Here is a 16,669-nt window from a genome sequence, read left to right as displayed (position 1 = left end):
TGAAGGTACATCTGTTTTATGTTTCATTATCTATTTTCCCCATAATTGAGAGTTAATTATAAATGTGTAAATGTGGGAAAACCTCAAAAAAACTTTAAAATGTTTTCTTTTTTTGTTCATAAGAATAACATATTTTTAAAGATTCATCTTTTATTTGTTTTCAGGGTCCTAAAGGTAATTGGTATTGATTGGTTCCTAGGAACTCTGAAGTCTCTTCTAATTCTGATGTTGTGCAATGCTGTGATTCTCTTTAGTTGTTGTTCCTTTCAGAGTATGAATTGTAGAAAATCATTGGTAAAAATCATCACATCTCTTTTGTGACAGTAGAGAAATACTGAGACAAAGCCAAGGAAGTTATTTTTAAAAGAGAACACTTCAGTTTATTGGCAAGGTTCTCTTTGGATGTGTTTCTACTTTGTTGGATGATGACTTATGTGTTGCCATTTTTAATATTATCTCCACTGCAGTAAAGGTTTGGTTGTTTATCATAGTATCAGTGAATCCTGGAATTCTCATTCTTATATAGTTTTTTTAAAAAAGCCAGAATTGCATAATCCAGCCAACCAAAAGGGAGAACACAGGACTTCTTAACCTCCCACCCCCAAAAAAGGCAGTATTTGAAGGGGAGATTTAAAAAAAAAATCCTTAAAAGTTCCAGCCCTGGTGTAGGAGTTAGAGGCCCCGGGGTCAGATCCTCAGTCTGTTCTTCACTACTTGTGTGACCTGGCACAAGTCATTTCACCTTTTCTGAATCTTAGTTTCCTCCCAGAAAATTGTTTTCTTCACATGAAAAATGAAGGGGTTAGACGAGATGACTCCTAGGGTCTCTTCTGGTTCTAAGTACTGTGAAAGGGAGAAACAACTCAAGAGACTGACACAAGTACAGGACGACTTCTCCAGTGAGCTCAAGGGTCATGTAACCAAGGGAGAACACTGTCAAGAAAATCAAAGCCCAGAATTAGCCAAGGCTTACAATGAAATACTAAAGAAAACAAAAGATGTATTTTTGGCGAAGAGCAACAGGAGAAAGAGGGAACCGCTGTTTGAGGCAGATCAGTCTCAACAAATAGTAAGTACCTACTATGTGCCAGGCACACTGTTAGACATGGAAGATACAAAAATAAGGCAATCTCTCACCTCAAAGAACTTGCATCCTATTAGGGGTATATAACATGTTCATAGATTCAATAGATAAAAGATATTTACAAAATAGAAACCAGAGGAATATTTTCATGGGGAAAAAGAAAATTAAACTGAACTGTGTTTGGTTTCCATCTTGTCTTTCACTGAGGGAGATCAGACTAAGAATGGTAAAATAGACAGGGGTAAGGAACATTGGAACCAAAGATAGTCAAGAAGATGGCAAAAGCACGCTTAGCTCCTTTTTATCAGTTAATGTCTCCAGATCAAGATGAGTTACACCCAGACTGTTGAAAGCACTTATAGATAGGATCACTAAGCCACTGCCTGCTGATTGTGATCTTTAAGAAATCTCAGAGAAATACTAGAGAAAAGGTGATAATAGGCAAGCATCCTGATTTTTTAAATGGCAAAGAATATGGATTCCACCAACTTAAAAACCAGTGAACCATGAGGTCACAGAGAAAAATTCTAGAATATATTATTAAATGGACAATGTAAAGCACTTAGAAAGGGGGAAACGGTGGTCATTTGTAGTCAGTATAGAATCATTAAGAACAACTCATGCCATGCTAACTTCCTTTCCTTTTTTGACAAGAATACTAGACCGGCTTTTATTTTTGCTTTAGGTTTTTAGGTTTCAGGGTTTTATTTTGATTGGGAGAAAGCATGGAACTGAGAGATCAGTCCTGACCTGTAGTTTCATCAATGTGTAGGGTATTTTCAGTATGGAACTCCCTTAACCGATGAAGATTGGCAGCTTATCTGTGACTTACAGTTTTAAAAAATTGCATGGATCATTAGGAGGTTAAGCACCTTCCTCAAGGTCACTTGGGCTATTATTTGCAAAAGCTATTGTATGTGAAAGACAGTATCTAAACCTAGGTCTTTCAGACTCCAAGACCAACTCTGTATCTACTTTTAATACAGTGCCTCTCTCCTAGACTGGTAAATCATGGAAATGTCATCAATATTATATAACTGAATTTCAGCAAATAATTTGACATGTTTTTCATGGTATCCTTGGGAACAAACCAGAGAAATGTGAGATCATTGATAATATATTCATAAATGGTTAAGTGACCATATGCAAAAAGCATTATTTCGTTGAACCGGTTCAAACTGGAAATGTGTAGATCCTGACTTCTGATAACTATCTTCTGTAATAAAGTGAAAATGGGATCCATGGAATGGGCAGACCTGCCTTAAAAGAATACTAGAGGATGTGTTGGGTAAAAGATTCATTTAGTTGGTGCCTCCAAGTTACCACATTTATTTAGATTTTTCTGGCTTTTACTACTATCCTACTTATCTTGACACTTTGTTTTCATCTCAGCTCTTGTTCCTCATTTTATACCCCAAAATAAAACTATTTCACAGATTATGGTTCCCATTTCCTTTTTGGCCCTTTTCCATCAACCTCTCTTTTTCTCTCTATGATCTGTGATCATTTGACATCTCAGATTTAAACCCTGGTCTCATACTTTGACCATCACTATGCTTATCTCTGTTTATGGTTCATGGCCCAGTTTCTGTACTTTGTTCAATTGATATTTGTTCACAACCATCAGAATCCTGGTCTTACTTTATCCATTGCTTAGCAAAATTCCTGGCACATATTAGGTGCTTAATAAATGTTTATTACTTGATTAATTAATTGATTGATTTGTCAATGCCAGTTGACTGAATCTGACCAAAAGAGGTCTTCAGAGTCTAGGCCTCTGTTCTGTTGAGAGCAACACATTTTGCCACTTTTGGATGAAAATATAGATAGCATACTTATCAAATCTGGGAGGGATGTGAAGCTGAGATAGTTAATATATTAATATGCCATAATTGGGATCCAAAACATCTCAGTGCAGAGAATGATGTACATCACTGAAAAGATGGAATTTAAGAGGAATAATTGTAAACTCTGCAATTGACTTTTTAAAAAAAAAAAACAACAGAAGTACAAAATGAGAAAGACATAGATATATATCATGTAAAGAAAACTTGGCAGGTCTTACGTCACTTTAAGATAATCATAAGCTATATTAATAGAATAAAAGAAGTGATGATCCCATTGTATTCTGCCCTCCTCAGATCACAGTTGGTTAGAAGGCATATGTTTTAGCTTAATATATTTTTAAAACTTAATAAAAAGTAATCAATTTTGGAGGAAAAAGAAGTATCATAGAAGACACAGTATCACATCTTGTAACAGATGGAATGATGATAACTGACAACAGAGAAAAGGCAAAGGTACTTAATTCTCATTTTATTTCTGTTTTCTCTGTAAAGACATGACATTTGGACTGCAAAAGACAAAATAAAAATAGAGAATCGAAACCCAGTATAAATAAGATAGAATATACCCTCTACCTAGATTTTATTGATTTGTTTGAAAAGATTAGATTTAGATTAGAAGAGCATACCTAACTGCCCTTGATGAATTCAGATCACCTGGTGCAAATGAATTGCTTTTTGAGGTCCAAAAGGAACTGGTGCATGTGCTTGCTGATTTGCTGTCAGTGAAATCTGAAAGACTGTGGAAAATGGGAGTTAGCCTAGGACTGGAGAAGAGAAAATGTCTCAGTTTTCTCTATAAGAAAGTGAATTTGACTTCTATTTCTGGGGAAAATTTGGTCAGTTTTTAGAGTTAGTAAACAGTCCATCCTTCATTTTTTGACCAGTCTGCTAACCCAGTAGATTAAGAGATTATTGTAGGTAGAATATACCCTTTACTTAGATTTTAGTGATCTATTTGATAAGATTAGAAATTTAGATTAAATAAAGTATTTATTAAACCTTACTATGTAAGTGGTCCATTTGGTAAGATTAGAGATTTACATTTAGATAAAGCACTTATTAAACCTTACTACCTCTTAACACCATGCTAAGCATTGGGAATACAAGTATAAATAAAAAAGACGGGCCCTGCCCTCAAAGAATTTCCATTCTAGTAGGGAAGACCATCCATAAAAGGGAGCAAAGGCACCCACTTTGGGGGCAGGTGAAAGAGTAGTCTGGAGAGTCAGGAACTGAGCCAGGTTAGAGATGTTAATAGCTGGTATAGGTACTTCCTCAAAAGGAGGTTCTGAAGAGGAGAAATTCACCAATTGGAGGAAGAAGCCACAGAGATGGAGGCATCTTCTCAAGAAAGCTTGGTGGTATCTCATGCTATTCTTAAGGTAAATAGGAAGAATCATGGGCTAGATGTTAGCAGAAATAGGTGAACTCAGAATTTGGTTGAATGGCTAACCTCAAAGAGTTCATTGTCAGCTTGACAGAAGGCCTCCAGTGGAGTTTTCCTTGGATCTCTGTTTCTTCCTGGGCTATTTAATATGCTTATTGATGATTCTAAACTTAAAGATAACATACTTATAACATTTTCTGATAACACAAAGCTGGGGGGAATAGCTAACACTCAGTGACAGAGTCAGGATCTAAAAAAGAACATTGGACTGAACTTAAGGAACTAAAATTAAATGAAGATAAATGTAAAATTTTATACCTTCTTTAAAAAAAATTAACCTTCCACATATAAGAGCAGCATAATAATTTGTTTAAAAAAAGATCCAAAAGTTTTAATGGGATACAAGCTCAATATGAATCAGCAATATGACATGCAGCCAATTAATCAACCAGTATTTATTAAGTGTCTTATGTGCCAGGCTCTTTGCTTGGCACTAGACATATAAATCCTTTCCTTAAGGAGTTTACATTTTTCTCAGGGGTTATATGTTCATAGATAGGTGAATTCAGGTAATATATAAAATAGGCAAAAGAGAAGAGGGAGTTGAAGGGACTAGAAAAATCAGAAAAGGCTTTGTTAAAGGATACAGCACTTGATCTGAACTTTGAAGGAAAATAAGAATTACAAGGAATAAAGGTAAGGAAGGAGAACATTCCAAACGTGGAATATTGAGGCAATACATTAAGACAAAGAATTCTGGGCAATATGCTGGAGAAAGAAAATTGAAAGACAAAGGGAAAATAACACCCTAAAATGGGAACAAAAGTGTGCTACCTTCATGAGAAAGACCTCTTATAAGAATGAATTTTTAAAATCTTCTGTTGTGAATATAACAGTCATCAATAAGCACAAGCATTTCAATATACAAAAGAAGAGGACTATGTAAGAAATTGAGCACTTGTACGATATTTTGCTTTTAGATGTATGCATATTAAATTTAATAAAGTCATAATAGAATTGCTCTATTTAGGTATCCTGCAGTTTTTTGTTTTGTGCATTTTTGGAAAGTATTATATGAATATAAGATGGGCTTATGTTTTCATTTTTAGACACAGAGCAAATGGAAAGGCCATTTCCTTGATTTATTTATTGAACAATAATTATTTATTTATTCAATAAATATTTAATAAATCATTTATTTATTGAAACTTATCCCATGAAATTGTAAGCTCCTTAAGGGTAGAGGCTGTCTTTTGCCTCTTTTTTTATACCCAGTACTTAGCACAGTGCTTGGCAAAAAGTGGCACTTAACAAATGTTTATTAATTGAATGATTGAAGTTTTTTTAAAGATCAGTAGGCAGACTCATTTAGGCAGACTCAAAGATTGATGAAAATTCTTACAGTACAAGATAAACTGGTCAAAAACCTACAGAAATATCACTTCACAATATAATAGTAAAGGCTAATAATAGATACACACCATTGGATTTGTGGAATGTAACCCAAAGTGGTTTGCCTCTGGATAAAGTCTATGAAAAAGCTAAGATCCAAGAATGGAATCACAAGACTCTTCATGGAAAAAACTCACATGAACTCAAAACATGTCCACAAAGAAACATCAGACAAATGCCTTGCTTATTTGTAAGTGGAGCCAGAGGAGTTTATGATGACAATATAGGACCTGGTCATTTCCTCCAGAAACTATCGAAAGATTATCCTGAAGGATAGGGACTGCACCTGCAATTTCATTAGTATAAGGAACTCCCAAAATGAAGAAATTCCCCCTCCTTATACAGGCATTTTCTCTTATAGTTTTAGTAATTACCTAAAGCCGTAAAATGTTAAGTGACTGATCACACAGCCAGTTGGTGTCTGAGGTGAGCCTTGGACTCATGTGTGCCTGCTCCCAGGCCAGCTCTCTGATATACCACATTGCCTGTTTCTCTATTCTTAAAGAGCTCAAATTTAATGATCGTTGCAGTTTATACAAGGATGTGACAAAAACTTTCCTATGTAGGCCATAAAATTTTAGCATCTATTAAGTAGTACCCATCAAGAGAGGACTTGGTGGCTAAAATTATAAATTAAACACTCCCTGTCTTTCATGGACTGACAAATGACAAATCCTATCTATGTCTATGTATAGATTTTATGTATTTGTATTTATGCATACATACATACACATATACGTACACACCTAAATATCTCAGATAACTCAAAAAACTACTAGAATCAGACTGAACTGTTATCTACAATTTCTTGACTATAACGTTGGCCCATGAGGACATTTTTAACAGAAGTTGCCTTACCATATGTTTTTCTCCAAGCTATACAGAATGGAAAGCTTTTAAAACATATAAACCTAGCAGAAGAGGTCAGAGTCATGTGGGAACAAGATGAGATGCATATCATCCTTGTTGACCTGTTTGCTGTTTAGAGTTGTGCCACAGACCAGTGATCCTAAAAATAACCTTACATCCTAACACTTTAACTACAGAAAAGTAGTTATTTTGTCTGTCATGCAGTAGTCTGTACAATATTAAATATGAAGAATAATAGCAGGATAGCAACTTGTCCCAGGATCAAATTTCAGTCTGCACTCCAATAGAACAAGCTCATAATATTAATAGCCAAACAGCAAAGCACATATATTATCTCATTTGATTCTCACAACAGCCTTATGAGACAGGTGCTGTTATTATCCCCATTTTATGGATGAGGAAACTGAAGCTGAGAGAGATTATGACATTTTCTTGGTTATGTTACAGTCTAATTGAGTAGATCATAATTTAAATTCACTTGGAATCTGTATATCCCTGAGGATGGTTGACAAAACACCCTGATCTCATCAACAGTCAATTTACACACTTTTTCTTAGGGTAGATTACTTCTGCAGCTGGCTAATGTCCCTTATTTTATATTGATTTTTTTCAACTTCAGAGGTTTGGTTTTTTTTTAATGAGTTAACAGATTCTGTGGATTCACCTTTATTAGAACTTGCAGTCTCTTACCTACTGATCCTAATACCAAATAGATTAAATAGAGCAGTTAACCAGGTCTTCCATCCAGTTAGATTTGAGCAGATTTCATTGTATTTGCTGTGTTTGTACCATGTAAAAACATTTCAATTGTACTATTTCTACGTAGTCTAGTTGGAACCTTAGGCAGGACTTAATGTTGGTATCACAAATGTACGTAATGAAAGTCAAGCAGGCCTCACAGCTGTTCGCAAGCTATTTCCTTATTCATTTTGGCAGAAAGTAAAAACTTGGGGGTAAAGGGGAACCTTTTAAACCTAGTGGCTGAAACTTTTAGAAGAGCCAAGAGCTGTGCAAGTAGCAGGCCACACAGTAGACAGGTGGTCTAGAACTCCTCGAATTTGGCCCTTGCTGGGGGATTTATGTCCATTCTTTTGTTGGAGGGTAGAGAGTAGCCATGCTGTGAATTTCATTTTGCTTCTGTTCTTACCTGATGTTTTCCATTTTGGTAAAGGACTGCTTCACTGTACTTTGTGAAACACATTAGTAGCCAGATTTTCTGATCTCAAAAAGATTTTCTGGATCAAGTCAATCTTCCTGTACCAAATACTGTGATCTTACTTCTGGATGCAAAACTGACTTTTGCTTTTCTGCTTTTCATTGGCATTTGCAGGTGGGTAGGATAAATGACCTAATGTGTCTTTCTTGTCTCTGATTTCTATGAATGTTATCCACTAGATCTTGGAGTTTTATCTTACAGTGAACCAAATTCAACAACAAATGTGGCACGGCTAAGAAGGAATCCTGTTAACAATAAAATGGTACTGAATATTTCTTTGGACAGGACAACTCTAGACGTTTTACAGATTGATATTAGCACCACTGAGGGGACTGAATCTTTGAAAAAATAATCTTTGAAAACTTTTCTTTCTTTCTTCATCTCTTTCTCTTTCTCTTGCCTGCCTGCCTTCCTTAGTGTTCAAATTATAGTTTTTTTAAGATTTATCTACCCTTTTTACTCCAGTGAAAAAAAAAAAGAACCAAATATTTGTTGTGACGTATCACTGCATGTCCAGTAGTGTGTGGAATTTTAATTATTTGGAGTTGCATCAGTTTATGGGCTTGCAGACATAAAGTAGCATCAAATTGCTCTTCGTTGCTCTTGGGAACAAGTATTTTTGCTTTATGGCTGTTTGTGAGAAAATTATCACAAGATAACTTTGGCACAAACCGAACTGCTACGTGTTTCACTAAGAGTGTGTATAATGGCAATAGGCTAATTAATGAGACTATCTTTAAAACATTTTAATTGTGTTCTAACACACCTAGCCTCCTATGGCATTGCTATTCCTTTTTGTCCTCTACCTTTATTTATATATCTCTGGTTAGAAGTAAATGGAATTCTCCCACCATGTTATCCAATATAGCCGAAGAAATCTAATGAGTCAAATTAGAATGGAATTTTTAATAACTCCACTCAAAAGAAAATCCTCAGACTATCTAAGTAGCTGAAAGTAAAAGAAGTTGTAATAAGCTTAATAGCTTTTCCTATGTAAGTGCCAAACCATTTTGAAATAAATGTAATCCTTTAGTCCTCAAGCACCAAGTCTATTGATCCCTGGCTTTTATCAAAAAACACACCTTACTCAATGTGCCTATGGGGAAAGAGTCCAGATCCACTATTAGCGGGCAAGAGCCCCAGTTTTCCTGCAGTGTTTTTGGTTTCAGGTAAGCCAAACAAATCCCAGGTCCAGCTCCAGTCCTTATTCTAGTGATATAGACTTGTCCTTGTGAAGGTCACTGGAGCTTGGTACATGTAATCTCTTGTGCATTTAATCTTTTTCTAATTTGTAGCACAGTTTTGCACATGTGTTTTCTCCCCACTATATTGTAAACTCCCATTGTCTTTCTAGATGCCTTGATAGTGTTTGCTGAATTGAATTAAGGAGAGGGAATAGCTTTATAGACCTTTATAGACCTTGGAGTCTATATCTGTTATTAGATTTCAGGAATCTATTAACTTTGAGGAAAAAAAATCACGTCTTTATTTTCACTAACTTCTAACTGAAATTTAACATTTCCTTCAATTATGGGTTTAAAAGACAAAAAATTATTCTAAGAAGAGGTACGTAGGTTTTACCAGATAGCCAAAAGCTATCTGAAAACAAACAAAAAAAAGTTAAGCCCTGTGATAAAGAATGTAGTAGGAAAAAACCCTACCTATCAGAGTCAAAGCTTCTGTTAGTTACCTTAGTTAGGGTTTTTGTTATATTTGATAGATTTTTTTCATAGCCCTAAATTCCATAGTTTACCAGATTATTTCCCTTGAAAAACACCTTTTATATCATAGGGGGACTTACAGCCTAATTATTACTTCAGTTTAACAATGCAAATCTTATCTAGCTTCTCCTCTTCTATGTCTGCATTTGCTGGCCACTGCCATAGCAATTATGGCACAGAGTAAATAATTCCTGAAATTTTATAAGTGAAACTTGGGACTTTCTCCCTTATTTGAGATGTGTCCCATCACAACCACCAGTTACCTTGTACTGCACATTTGTGTACCATGCCATAACTACATACTTCACCATGATAACTTGATCATTGTTATTAAAATATTAAGGTATCAGTGTTAACATCCACAGAAGCATGTGTACCCATATTCCTTTTCATAAACATAACTACAGACTTGAATATAAGTGTTATTTGTTAAATACTGAGGAAATATGTTTCTTTAAAAGCCATTTCATATACCTTTCTAGTAGAGGTTAAATAGTATGAAAAGTAAATATAGGGGGAAAAAACAAACAAAATAAAAATATCACTATATTTGAGAGCCTCCAACCCACAAGAGAAATGGTTATTATCAAACTACTTGTAGAATCTGTAATCATATTACATAATAACATTTGTAAAGTACTTTAAGGTTTCCAAAACATTTTTATGGACATTGTCATATAATCTCACAACAACCCTTTGAGACAATACTACAAGCATTATTCCATTTTTATAAATGAGCAAGCTGAGGCTTGAAAGTTAAGTGGAGTGTCCAGAGTAATATCCCTAGTAAATATCAGATGTGGTATTTGAACCCAGCTCTTTCTTAAGTCCAGGTTCCTGATACCCTTTCCCAAGTATCCTTTCCACTATATCAGTGATTGATAGGCAAAAAACCCACAGGCACATCTGGCCCACCACTGGTTTTTGTACACCCTGTGAGCTGAGAGTGTTTTTTACATTTTAAAATAAAGCTTTATTATATTTTGAAATGTAAAAACCATTCTTAGCTCACTCACTGTAGAAAAACAAGTAGCAGGCTGGATTTGGCCCTTAGGCCAACCCTGGTACTATATCATACTTTTAGGGGATTATATTGTAAAATTAAGTTTTAAGAGTATAGTTTCAATTCAACAAATACTTGTTAAGTGTAAGATACCGTGCTTGACTTGGAACAGGAAGATAGAAATAAAACACAACCTTCACACAATGAGCTTATATTACATTAGGGTGGTACAGCATATAAAAATGCATATAGTACAAGGAAAATTGGGTGAAGAGAAAACTAATAACTGAGGGGATCACAAAAGGCTTCATGGAAGGAATGACCCCTAAGCTGAATCTTAAAGCAAGACAAGAATCATGAACAACAGAAACAAGTGGTGAGGGCATTCTGGACATAGGGAGCAGCTTGTACTAAAGCACCCAGGTGGGAGAATGTCTAGTTGAAGGAGTATCTGATAGTGAAGGATGGCATTCTTAAAGGGGAATAATATGAAATGAACCTGGAAACGGTTATGTGAGTCAGATTGCGAGGAGGAAGTGGGGGTAGGCCTTCAATGCCAGGCTGAAACTAAAAGCAGGACAAACCACTTAGGAGACTATTACAGTAATCTGAATGAGAGCTGATGAGGGCCTGAACTAGAGAGGTATCTGTGTGAGCAGAGGCTTAATCAACAAAACTTGACCACTAATTGGTGGAAGGATATGGTAACTTGGCAAAGCTGGTGGGAGGAGGGATATGGAAGGGTTAAGGAAAACTCTGAAGTTGATAACATGGGCAATTTGGAAGATGCTGGAAACAGGAAAATCTGGAGGAGGGACAGAGTTAGGAGTAAAGAAAAGATAAGTTTGGTTTTAGACAAATTGAGTTTAAGGTACTATGTCATACCCAGGAAGAGGTCGTGTAGCAAGTAGTTGATAGTGTAGGGCAGGAGTTCAAACAGAATATTAGGGCTGGAGATATAGGTTAAGATTTGTTAGATGTGATCCTTAAATCTGAAGAGCAGATGAGATCACCAAGGGTAAGAGCATAGAGCAAGAAAAGAGGGCACAGGACAGAATCCTAATCTCATAAATCATAAGTATATAGAACTCTGAGGGACTTCATAGGTCATCTAGTCCAACTACCTAATTTTACATATGAAGAAACTGAGGACTGATAAAGTTATACAGTTTGCCCAAGGTCATACAGGTGGTAACAGCAGAGGCAGGATATACTATGCTAAAAGAATGGGAAATGGAAACACTGAGAAGTCATGTTAGCCGATTAGAGGAAGACGAGAAAGAGTAGTTACAAGAGTGCCCAGGAGGAGAAGGAAGTTAAAAATTTTGGAGAGAACAGTTTTAGTTGAATTGTGAATGAGAAGCTAAATTTCAAGAGGTCTAGTCCTGAACAAGTACTGAATCTAGACATTTGTAGAAGTCTGTAGCAGTGAAAGGAAGGAAAGATAAGAAGACAATAGTTTAAAATTCAAGATTACCATGTAAATGGAACAGATATTAAGTACCTACTATTTACAAGTTATTGTGGCAAAGTCAAGTGGTTTGGGTGGTTGTTGTTTTTTTGTTTTTTGTTTTTTTTAATGGGATAGCATGGTCAGATAAGTAGGAGGAGAACCAAGAGAGAATAGTCACAGAAACACAAAGAAGGAAGTGTAGTCAACAGTGTCACGCCCTTCAGAGAGGTCAAGAAGAATGAGGCTTGAGAAAAGGCTATCAGATTTGGCATTTGAGAGATGATCAGTGGTAACTTTAGAGAGAGCAGGCTCAGTGAGGTAGGTTAGAGGCCAGATCTGAAGGAGTTTAAATGTGTAAGAGGAAGGAAAGTGGCAAGCAAAGAATAGAAACAGCTCCTTCTCTGGGTTTGGAAATTAAAAAGATAGAGAGATATGGGAAGAGTTTTTAAGGAAATGGGCAATTGTGGGAGCTACTAGACAAATGGAAATAAACGATTAGAGAGGAAATAATTATTGTTGGGGCAAAAGACAAGAGAGGATGTGATCAGAGGTATAGAGATATTATAACCCTTGATGAGAAGACCACCTTTATCAGATTTGGAGTAAAGAATGGGGAATGATATTGGTGGCTTTTGAGATCTAAGGTAGAGAAGAATGACCTGAGGGAAATGGCCTCAAGTTTCTTTTTGTTGTTGTTGGGTAATAGTGGATTTATCAAATACCGACAGACACCAGATGATTTGGTCAGATATCAAAGAATGGGTCTCCTCATCCCTTTCATAAATGATCCAATTAAAGTAAACATGTTGGCTATAAAAATTGAAACCAATAATGCACTTTTCACTGACAACCCTTTGAACATAAAATCGGTAGTAAATAACAAAGGGAAAATTTCAAGCAATTAGGAAATCTAATTGGTCAGTTGGAGGGTATTTGATGTTAGTTGAGAAAAGGCTTCTAGTGGAGTCAAGCTCTTGGATTCAATTTGCAGATTTAGTAGATTTGTAGATTTCTGTTGACATCCTTTTTTTTTAATCACCTAAATTTCTCCCTTTATCCCTCACCTTCCTCCTCCACAAAAGCATGCCTTTGCTAAGAATAGAAAAAAAGTGGAAGGAGGGAGAAGAGAATCAGAAAAACCAGTCAACATATTGAAAAAATTTGATGCCATATGCACTGTTCCATACTTCTGACCCCCCCCTTCCTCTTTGAAGGAATAAGGGGAGGAATCTTTTCATATTTGTTCTTTGTAGTCAGATATGATCATTATGTATTTTATTTACATTCACTTTCAATTATTTAGTTGTTATTGTGCTTTCCATTTACATTGCTGTACTCATTGTGTTTGTTGTTTTCCTTGTTCTCCTTGCTTCACTTTTCAACAGTTCATGTAAGTCTTTTCATGCTTCTCTCTATTGACCAGGTAGATTTATATCTTGTTGGCCAGGTGCTGTTTTTTGTTGCCATGAGCACAAGCAATCCTAGAATAATCTTGTGAAGTGAAAATCTAGTTTTTTTAACTGTGTTAAATATCCATTTACTCCTCAGAGGAAGATGATGCTTCAGATAATGCTGTTGCTGAATATCGAAGAGAAAAGAAAAAATATGAAGCTTTAAAGAAGCAACAGCCAAAAAAAGGATCATCCCGGGAAGAACAGGTAACTGTTCAGAAGCCTTTCCAGAGACATGCCTGAAAGGGTTGGCTACATCTTGATTTTACGTTGAATGTATCTTAATTTGATTATGGAAAAGTAGCATAGTATAGAAAGTAGTGAAAGAGCCAGACTTGGAGTCAGGAAAGCCTGGATTTAGGTTCTGCCTTTAATACATCCTGGTTGTGTGACCCAGAGCAAGTCTTAACTTCTCAGTGCCTCAATAAGTTTCAGAGTAGGCTCTGCATTAGCAGAGGAAATAGTTCCCTATTCCAATGAAATCATCAGTTTGAACCCAAAAAAAAAATTTTTTTTAATTCTTTGTCTGGAAAGTACTGCCTCTCTAGAAAGAACCTTAAAGAAACTGTCGAAGGAAAAACCAAACTGTGGTGTAGATGAATTTACAGATGAATCTTATCAAACATTTAAAGATCACTTAGTACCTCTAATGCCCAAGTTATTCTTAATAGCTGAGAAACAAAGCATCCTACCAAACTCTTTTTATTAGACAAATACAATTCTTATACCTAAACCAGAGAAAGAATTCCATAAACCAATTTCACTAATGAATAGTGATGTAAAAATATAAATAAAATCTTAACAAAAAGGCTACAGCATGAAATCCAAATAATCATTCACTATAACCAAGATAGATTTATACCAAGCATCGAAAGAAAAGATATACTGTTGATTACCTGAAATTGAAAAGTTATTTCATGGACAAAATTAGTGTACTTAGGATAATAAGGGAAACTATAATTTGGAGGGAAATCTTTGCATAAAATGTTATATCCAAGGTATATTGGGAATTAGTCTAGATAGGTAAGATCAAGAACCTTTCCCTGTAAAATAAATATTTCCCTGTAAAATAAATAGTCAAAGGATGTGAACAATTAGCAAATAACCACCAGCTATTAACAACCATGTTTAAAATTGCTCCAAGTCACTAATAATAAGAGTAATGGAAATCCAAACAGTTTGTCTTACCCAGAAAATTTACAAAAATGACAAAAGATAGAAATAATGAATGTTAGACTCTAGAAAAGCAGTCTCGGTAATGCACCGTTGATGATGCTGTGAATTGTCCTACCATTCTGCAAAACCATTTGGAATTATGCTTAAAAACTTAGTAATATGACCATAACTTTTGGTTTGGAGATCCCACTCTTAGGTCATAGGTAGCAAGGAAGTTAAAAACAGAAAGAAAGGTCACATATACATGTATGTACATGTACATATCTATGTATCAATTTAGGCTTACAGGGTGACAGCCATGCAGAACCACAGATTGTCAGATCCTTTGGAATCACAAAACCCAGTTCTTCACATGCCAGCTTGCCATATTGGCATAGCCATCTAGCTCCAGTGAATATCTCTTTGGGATTCTGACCTAAACAAGATTTGGGATCACAGACTGGCACAGTAGCACCAATATAGAATGCTTTTATTTCCATTGCAGGTGACATTTGATGAAGCTGAAAAATATCAGAAGCAAAAAACAAAGAAAGAAAAGAGACAGGAAGCCAATCTACCATTTCCACAATTAGCATAGCATTATAGTCAGTGGGATATTTAAGACTTAATGGAATGAACTTCTCATGCTGTGCATCATGTTAGGTGGTTGCCTTTAACTGCAGCACTCCAAAAAGCCTGTGTTTATTTTCAGTGTGGCTATGTACATCCTGCTCTCTCTTCTCAAGCTACTCCAGTTGAAGAACCATGCCTATTTAGTCACATAAATAAAGTAGACAAAATAAAAGTGAACTTAATCGGTATCACCCTATTTTGATAAATTAGTCTAATCAGGAACTACATAATAAATGATACCTAGTTACTGTTGAGAAAAGTTTATGCTTCATTGCTTAGCTATGAAATCAATCATAGAAGTTTCAACAGAAAAATCAGATAGAGGAAATTGTAATTGTAGAGAATTAACCTACTATATACCATTCATGAAAAAGAAGTAGCACATCACATGGAGCTGACAAAGCGTACATCATTGCCTTGTTCCCGTTAGAATTGAAGAAGCACCTAGTCTAGTAGAAAGAGTACTGGGCATGAGGTCAGGATACCAGAATTCAAATCCTGATTATTCCCCTGGCTACCTATGTGACCTTGGGCAAGTCACCCAAGTATCAGCTCCCTCCTTTGTAGAGCAGAGGTCATAATACTTACAATGCCTACCTCACAGGGTCATTAGGAAGATCCATTAGACATTGTATGTAAAGTGTTACACCACTATAAAGAGTTGTCTGTAAAATCCATTAAATGGTTTATTTTAGAAAGATGGTGGTGACTCTACCACTGCAATTTACTAAGAAATAACCCTCATGCAAAGGAGACCTTGTTGACCCAGTGAATATGGTCTTCTACGGCACATGTCTTTGGAGCAGCTTCTAACAGGATTTTGTTGTGGTGAGGAACCATGCTGCAAGTGGTTCATCATTCATTCCTTCTGGGAAAGCCAAAAGAAGGAGCAATTGATTCTTCTGTGGGTGCCAAGTAGTGATGCCTCCATGCAGATCCTCTCCAACCCAGCCTCAAATCTGCCCTGTTCTAGTTCTGTTTGCTTTTCTGCCCATTGTCCTCTATTGCCTTTGTAAAACAGCCAGAGAGAAGCAAATCTCAAACTCAGGAGGCCTTTAACAAAGGCCAGGGGTATGTTTTTCATTCGTTACCACCCCATCTCTCTGAGCACATGCTAACCCCACATCCACTTGGCTCTGAGGGCAGACCGCCAGGCCCCTTTCAATTTAAGAGAAAGATGCAAGTTTAATCTCAGTTTCTAGAGAGGTCTCAAGTCCTGCATCTGCAAAAAGAGGGGCCTCCACAGTTTTCTCCATGCTCCACGGAGATGAGGCTTTCAGGTATATGAGATGTCTGTTGCTTTTTAAAAATAATGAGAGTTTAAAACAGTGGATTCTTCTTTAGTCCAATTTGGCTAAAGTGTAAAATACGGAGAGGAGAGTTTGGGACCAAACCTG

General features: G+C 36.0%; 1 protein-coding gene across 1 annotated transcript in view; it reads left to right on the top strand.

Annotated features, from left to right (window-relative positions):
- CWC27 (CWC27 spliceosome associated cyclophilin) overlaps positions 1-16,669 on the top strand; it is a 265,435-nt gene that overhangs the window by 209,522 nt on the left and 39,244 nt on the right. The window contains exon 12 of the mRNA XM_021007224.2: positions 13,582-13,691. Within this exon, the coding sequence (XP_020862883.1) occupies positions 13,582-13,691 (110 nt within the window). The remainder of the gene's footprint in view (positions 1-13,581; positions 13,692-16,669) is intronic.

The sequence above is a fragment of the Phascolarctos cinereus genome, unplaced genomic scaffold (genome assembly GCF_003287225.1).
Source record: "Phascolarctos cinereus isolate Bilbo 61053 unplaced genomic scaffold, phaCin_HiC Scaffold_4;HRSCAF=312, whole genome shotgun sequence".
In the NCBI taxonomy this organism is placed as follows: Eukaryota; Metazoa; Chordata; class Mammalia; order Diprotodontia; family Phascolarctidae; genus Phascolarctos; species Phascolarctos cinereus.
Note: the sequence above shows the minus strand (reverse complement) of the source record. Positions and strands in the feature narration are given on the sequence as shown.